The 7,271-nt window shown below is 63.3% G+C and overlaps 1 protein-coding gene across 1 annotated transcript; it reads right to left on the minus strand.

The window, feature by feature from the left end:
- Positions 1 to 301: 301 nt before the first annotated feature.
- Positions 302 to 3,452, minus strand: LOC137446725 (small ribosomal subunit protein mS26-like). The gene is made up of 5 exons (XM_068149672.1): positions 3,157 to 3,452; positions 2,567 to 2,704; positions 1,570 to 1,693; positions 997 to 1,179; positions 302 to 836 (listed from the first exon to the last, which is right to left on the minus strand). The coding sequence occupies exons 1-4, from the start codon at positions 3,429 to 3,431 to the stop codon at positions 1,048 to 1,050; spliced, it is 669 nt and encodes a 222-aa protein (XP_068005773.1). The 5' UTR covers positions 3,432 to 3,452; the 3' UTR covers positions 302 to 836; positions 997 to 1,047.
- Positions 3,453 to 7,271: the final 3,819 nt, after the last annotated feature.

A 7,271-nucleotide genomic window follows, 5' to 3' on the forward strand; every position in this document is an offset into this window, starting at 1 on the left:
CTGCTGGGACTTTCCCCTTTCTTCCCCAGTTTCCAGGCTGGGTTTGTCCCTGTTCTTCCAGCCTGTTTTTGTGGGGCTCAGGTGGTTTTCACAGCAGGGACTCCCTCGGCAGAGTATCTTTTCTTTGTTCTGTTCCTTCTGTGTGCTCTGACAGCCCTGCAACAGGGCAGTGAATTGTCTGCAAGACCACCTCCAGCCAGGACCACCAAGGAGGACCCAGAGTAATTACTCCATTACAGCACCACAGGTGATGAGTAAAATCAGGCTAGAAGCAGTCCAAGAAGAGGAGACACACAAAAGCTGGCATGGTTTGGATGTTCTCATCACATTTTCCTGTTTAGCCCCACCAAGAGATGAGAAACAGGTGGGTCTGAGCGTGAGCAGGAAGAGCAGGAACCAGAGGAACAGCAAATTCTTTAAACCCCCCACCACCACCAAAACCCAGCAGAGGGTTGGTGTTTCCTACAGAGCCACTCAGACCCTTCCCCTTCAAAGGCATCTTGTGGGGTCGAGGTGTGAACAGCTACAGCGAGGAGCTGGCAGCTGCCTCGGAACTCCTCCTGCTCACCCCCACCACGTGCTTGGTGTGAAAGCTGCAGGGATCTGCACTCGTGGGAGGTGGGAGAACAAAGAGCCAGTGACAGGCACATGAACACAGCAGCTTCGGGCTGCCTCGTGAGTCCGAGATGGTACCTGGCCCGAGCTTCTCCCTCACCCTTCTCCCCACAGGCAGGAACCCTGCAGAAGAGCCACAGCCAGACCCAGAGCCATCTCCAGCAGTTCTGTGGGTGATTTATAACAGCAGAGGCAGCACTGGGCTGGCTGCTGGGGAGCAGGCCCGCAGAGCAGAGGCCGGGCAGCAGGCCCGGGGAGCAGGCCCGCAGAGCAGAGGCCGGGGAGCAGGCCCAGGGAGCAGACCCGGGGAGCAGAGGCCGGGCAGCAGGCCCAGGGAGCAGGCCCGCAGAGCAGAGGCCAGGCAGCAGGCCCGGGGAGCAGGCCCGCAGAGCAGAGGCCGGGCAGCAGGCCGGCAGCCCCTGCCCCGCGCCGCTAGGCCAGCACAGTCCGTCTGACGATCCGCCCCTCCTTGTCGATGGCGAAGTTGTAGTTGCGGGGGTTGTCCAGGCACTCCTCGATCCGTGCCTCCAGGTTCTCAGGGGTGATGAAGGATTTGGCTTCCTCCTGGAAGGGGACAAGCAGCAGCTCTTCATGCAGGGCAGCAGAGGAGTCCCGGTGGGCGGCGCAGAGCCTGCTGCTCCCCGCACAGCTCCGAGCCAGAGGAGCCAGCGGCGGCACTGGGATCCCAGCAAGCACCCAGACCAGGCCGAGGAAACCTTTATTCTCTCCCTCAGGATTATTCCACCCTCTTCTCACAGCTCTCACTCAGCCTCCCTCCCATCCACATGCTGTCAGCACTCCTGGAGGGTGCTAACACTTGTCTTCCCGGTTCCCAGTGTAAAGCTCTCTGGAAAATAATCCCATGGCTTCCACATCACCCCCAGGGGCTGCCAACAAATCCCTCGCAGGGACTGCTGGCCAGTGCTGCCCCCAGGAGGGACCAGCTGCTCTTACCTGCAGCTGGAGAATCTCCTCCTCCTTCTTCTTCAGCACAGCCTCCATCTGCCTGGCTCTGCTCTCTGCAGCCTGCAGCTTGTGCCTCTTCTGCTCTTCTTCTTCTTTCCTGAGTCTTTCCTCTCTGCCACAGGGAAAGGAAAACACAATGACAAAGTGCTGGCAGACACTTGTGCTCTGCAGGGTAGCACCTCGGTGAGACGTGCTGACCCCCTGGGATGCAAAGCTGCCAGGGGTGTGCACAGCCAGAGGCCATGCTGGGCAGGAAAGCCTGTGCTGTCCCCAGCATAGGGACCAAGGGAATCCCCCACGTCCTGTAAGAGTAAAATGAACACAAAAGCTTTCACAGCCCATGTGCTGTGAGCCAGAGACCCAACAAGGTGTATCTGGGAGCTCTAAGCTGGAGCACACAATTCCTCCAGCAGGAACTGGATGTGGAAGCTGAAGCACTTTGTGATGGGCCAATGGACAGCTAGTGGGGACAAGACCAGCTGGCTTTTCCCTGTTACCTTCTCCTGATTCTGAGATTCAGGAGATAATGATTTTCTTGGAAGCATTGACATGCTCCCTGTGTCTGACCTAGGGACAGCTCCCTTGGGGGGGAACAAGAAGAAAACTTCTCCTCCTGGTGACAGCTCCAGAGGAGAGCAGGCAGACCTCCAGAGCTTGGTGACTTCCCCCTGGCAGCAGCAAGTGCTGCAGAGCTTGGTGACTTCCCCCTGGCGGCAGGAGGTGCTGCAGAGCTTGGTGACTTCCCCCTGGCAGCAGCAGGTGCTGCAGAGCTTGGTGACTTCCCCCTGGCGGCAGGAGGTGCTGCAGAGCTTGGTGACTTCCCCCTGGCAGCAGCAGGTGCTGCAGAGGTCCCTGGGTGCATGCAGATTTATTTTCAAGAAGCCAATGTTCAGGTCAAGTGTAAAAACCAAGCCTGACCCTGAGTGGCCCAGGTGCTGAAGCCAGCTGTGCCCAAGCAGGAGCAGGGGGAGGGCAGGAGGCTGACCTGCGTGCCCTCTGCCGCGCGTTCTCCGCCTCGTTCCAGGCCATCAGGCGCTGATGCTCCTCCGACAGCTCCGTCGACGACTGCTGGGACAGCAGAGTCTCCCTCTTCTTCTGCTGCACCTCAGCCCTGAACTCGGCCCTGCCAGGAGGGGAGGCACTTCAGCTCCTGCCCAGGGCTGGGCACCCCAGAGATTCTCCCAAACCTGCCCCATAGCAGAGCCAGCGCCACCACCCTGATCCTGCCCCCTGCCCCCGGGCGGCCCCAGCCCCACCGCCCTGGCCCTTCCCTACCTCACAACAACCTGGGGACCAGCCACCCCTAGCCCAAAGTGGTCCCAGACCCTCAAACCTCCCATGCCCCACAGCCCTATACCTAGCCCCCTGCCCCGTAACCAACCCCCTGCACCATAGCAGCCCCATATCCAGTGGAGTGCCCCACGGCAGCCTCACAACCCACCTCTGCCCCACAGAACCGCACTCAGCCCCCTGCCCCATAGCCACAGTTCCTCAACCCGCCCTTGCCCCTCGGCACCCCCACAGCCCTACACCCAGCCCCTTGTCCCACAGCAGTGCCAGCTCCCTCGCGGGTACCGAAGGGCGCCGAGGACGAGCCGGTGCTGCCGGTACCGCTCGGTCACCACCAGCAGCTCCTCAGGGTCGACAGGCGGCGGCATCTTCACCCGCGACGCCTTGGACTTGGCGGGAGGGTCATTTCGCGTCTTGCGGCCCCGCGCCGGGACCAGCCGCGGGTCCCAGGCGGCAGCAGTGCCGGGGCAGAGGCCAAGGCCGGGCCCTGGCCGGGCAGCTGGGCCCAGAGCAACAACCAGAACCGAGCCGGGCAGGCAGCGCCGCAGCGCCGGCAACATGGCAGGGGACGGCCCGCGGACCGGACGTGACGTAGCGGCACCGCCCCGCCCCGGAGCACGACGGGAAAGGGAGCGAGGCTTGGCGGGAAACAGAGCCGCAGCGCCCCGGGATCGCCCAGCCCAGCCTCCACCCAGCACTACGCCGTGCCCCCGAGCTCCAGGTGGTGCGGGGACACCGGCCCCCGGCACCCCCGCGGCACACGGAGCACTGCCCCACGGCCAGGGATCCCCCCGTGGGATTGCCTTGGGACCGGGAACACCCCCACGGGAAGCTCGTGGGACAAGAAGTGCCTCGCGGGACAAGGAACGCACCCACGGGAGCCCCCCCGCCAGGACACGGGATCCCGCGCAGTACAGGGAACTCTCCCCGCCCCGCGGACACCCGCGTGGCACAGGACACTCGTGGGACAGGGAATTCCCCCCGCATAGACGCAGCCCTGCGGCACACGGCACCTCCCCGGGGCACGGCAACCCACGGGACCCCGGGACACATCACCTCGCCCGTAGAAGACACAGCCCCACCACGGGACACGGCCCTCTCCCTAGGCAGCGGCACCCCACGGGGCACGAGAGCTCCCCGCGGGACACAGAGCCCCCACGTACAGGACACGGACACCCTTTTGGCACGCACAGAAACCCCCGCCACGGGAGAGACCCCCCCGCCAGGGGACGGCAGCTGCTCGGGACACGTACCCTCCCCGCGGGAGACACGTTCGTGGGGCACGGCGCCGCACGGAGCCAGCCACGTGGGACAAAGACATCCCCCCACGGGACACGGCAGCTCCTCGAGACAGAGACCCACCCACGGGGCGCGGACACCTGTAGGACGAGACCCCCGGCCCCAGCACACCCACGCGGGACCCTCTCCCGCTAGCCCACCATCCCCCGCCCCGCGACAGCTGCCATCACTCAGCACAGGGTCTCCGCAGCACTTTTATTGCTCGGGGGCCCCGTTCGGCCGCTCCCGGGGCTGTGTGCCAAGGTCGGTCCCGGGTGGGGTCAGTCGGTCCCGGGGATGATCAGTCGGTCCCGGGTGGGGGCTGTCAGTCTGTCCCGGGGGTCTCCGCCGGCGCCGCTCACCGCAGCGCAGCCCCCTGCGGGGAGCGGGTCGGGGATCGGTAGCCGTCCTTCCCCGGTGCCCCCCGCCCAGCCCGGTGCCCACTCTCGCCCAGCCCGGTGCCCGCTCACCATCAGCGGCTCCTCCCGCCGCGGGGCCGGCGGCTGCTGCGGGGGGCACGGCGGAGAGGGACGGCAACGGCAGAGCGGGGCCGGGACCTGCGGGAGAGCCAGCAGCGTGGGGGTGGGACGCGACACAAAGCCCCCGGGCTGGAGGTGGTTAATCCGGGGCCGGGGGGAGGGTGGCGGTGGCCATGAGGATCATCTGGGGAGTATAAATTAAGGGGGGGTATAAAGCCGAGGGGTAACCTGGGGAGGATAGCAGGGGGGCATGATCTGGGGAGGGGGAGTGAGGAGTAAATCCGAGGGCACAGAAACATTCCGAGGGGAGATGTGATGATTTGGGGAAGTGTTACCCGGGCTGGAGGGATGACTGGGGGGGCGGAGGGGGGGTCGCAATCCGCGGGGGTGTCTGACACTCGGTGGGAGGAGGAGATAAGCGGGTGAGGGGGAGAGCTCCAAAGGGGGGAACTCGTGGCAGGGAGATAATCACAGAGGGGGATCACCCTGGGGGGGACATGTCACACTGAGGGGGGTGTCACCCTGGGGAGGGTCCTACCTGCAGGGCCGGGGGGGCCCCGAGGTCCCGCTTGCCCCCCGGATACCAGCCGTGGGACCAGTGCTGGCCCGGGCAGTGGGTGACCAGCAGCAGCAGTGCCAGCAGCAGCAGCAGGGACCTGCGCGGTGCCATGGCCTTGGGGAGGGGGCTGTGGGGGGCAGAGTGGTTCCTTTCTCACCAGCACCCACCTCAGTGGGGGGGCTGGGAGGTGTGGGGGTGGAGGTGCTAGAGGGATGAGCACCCACGGGTGCTTCTTGGGCTGGTTTGGGTCCAGCTAAGACAGATAGTCCAGAGTCCCATCCAGGGTGGGTTTGGAGATGTAGATGCTGGAGGCTATGGGCACCCATGGGTGCTGCTTGGAGTGGGTTAGGGATGGGGAGATGGAGATGACCACCCCAGGGTGCTCTTTGGGTAGAGGATGGGGATGTTGGAGGGGATGAGCCCCCTCTCATGGGTGCTCTTTGTGATGGGTTAAGAGATGGAGATGCTGGAGGGGATGAGCACCCATGGGTGCTGCTTGTGTTGGGTTAGGGATGGAGAGACGGAGAAGATTACCACCCCAGGGTGCTCTTTGGGTAGAGGATGGGGATGCTGGAAGGGATGAGGCCCCTCTCATGGGTGCTCTTTGTGATGGGTTAGAGATGGAGATGCTGGGGGGGATGAGCACCCATGGGTGCTGCTGGAGTTTGGCTCCGGCACGGGGATGCCATTGGGGTCTGATTTGGGGCGAGCAGAGTGACTCACCCTGGGGTCCCAGCCACCCTCCCAGCTCCCCGCCGCCGGGGCAGCCTCACCTGGCCGGATGGGTGCCGGGGGTGGCCGTGTCCAGCTGCAGCAGTCAGTGGCCAGCCTGGGCTGGGCTCTGCTATTTGTAGGCTGGGCCATGGTGACGTCGGTCCTGCCGCCGCTCCCGGGGGGATCACGACCTCCTGGACAACGCTGCAGCTGCCAGCTGCTGGAAAAGGGCTGCATCCAGCCCAGATGGTCCCCAGCCCAAACACCCAGGAGGTGCTCCACAGCCCCAGGAGGTGCTCCTGGTGAAGATGAGGCAGCAGACCCTCTCTGCCTCAGTTTCCCCACCCATCCCCAGTTTCCCCTATTTCAGGTTGATCACCCCCAAACTGGGGCTGGATCCTGGCCACAGCCACATGGTCCAAAGCCCCTGGCTCAGGGATGTGGAGCCCTGGAAAGGGATTTAGGCAGGATCTGGCCTGGGATTATCTTCAGCAGCTGCCTGTGTCTGCTCTTTGCTGTTGGATGTGGCAGGATGGGACCATGGCAGATGCCCTGGCAAGAGGTGGGCAGCTCCCCAGACCCCCAAAATTCTTCTGCTCTGTAACAATCTGGGAAAGGAAGGAAATGGGGTGGGAAAAAGGACACTCACCCCCCCCAGAACATTCAGGAGTTAGGGAAGTGATGATGTTGAGCTCCTGAAGGGGTGCCAGGGAATGAAGAGGCCAGCAACAAGGTCATTTCTGGGGGACATTTTGGGTTGCTGGGGGGAGAAGTCCCTTTGCCTGTGTGCCCCTACCAAGTCATTTCCTCTGGGAAATCCCACCTGGATGGGAAAACTGTGCTGGAAAATTCAGATGCCTGAGTGGCTTTTCCCCTGATTTCCCAGCTTTCCAGCCCACGTCCTCTGGGTATTGCTGGGCAGGAATCACAGTATCACAGTATAGCTTAGGTTGGAAAGGACCTCGAGGATCATCGAGTCCAACCTATCAACACAGACCCCATGACTAGACCATGGCACCAAGTGCCACGTCCAATCTCCTCTTGAACACCTCCAGGGATGGTGACTCCACCACCTCCCTGGGCAGCACATTCCAATGATGAATGACTCGCTCGGTGAAGAACTTCCTCCTCACCTCAAGTCTAAACCTCCCCTGGCACAGCTTGAGACTGTGTCCTCTTGTTCTGGTGCTGGGTGCCTGGGAGAAGAGGCCAACCCCTTCCCAGCCACAACCACCCCTCAGGTAGTTGTAGAGGGCAATGAGGTCACCCCTGAGCCTCCTCTTCTCCAGGCTAAGCAATCCCAGCTCCCTCAGCCTCTCCTCACAGGGCTGTGTTCAAGGCCTCTCCCCAGCCTTGTTGCCCTTCTCTGG

Source organism: Melanerpes formicivorus, unplaced genomic scaffold (assembly GCF_026170545.1).
Source record: "Melanerpes formicivorus ecotype bairdi unplaced genomic scaffold, bMelFor1.0.p_v2 SCAF_18, whole genome shotgun sequence".
NCBI classification, from domain to species: domain Eukaryota; kingdom Metazoa; phylum Chordata; class Aves; order Piciformes; family Picidae; genus Melanerpes; species Melanerpes formicivorus.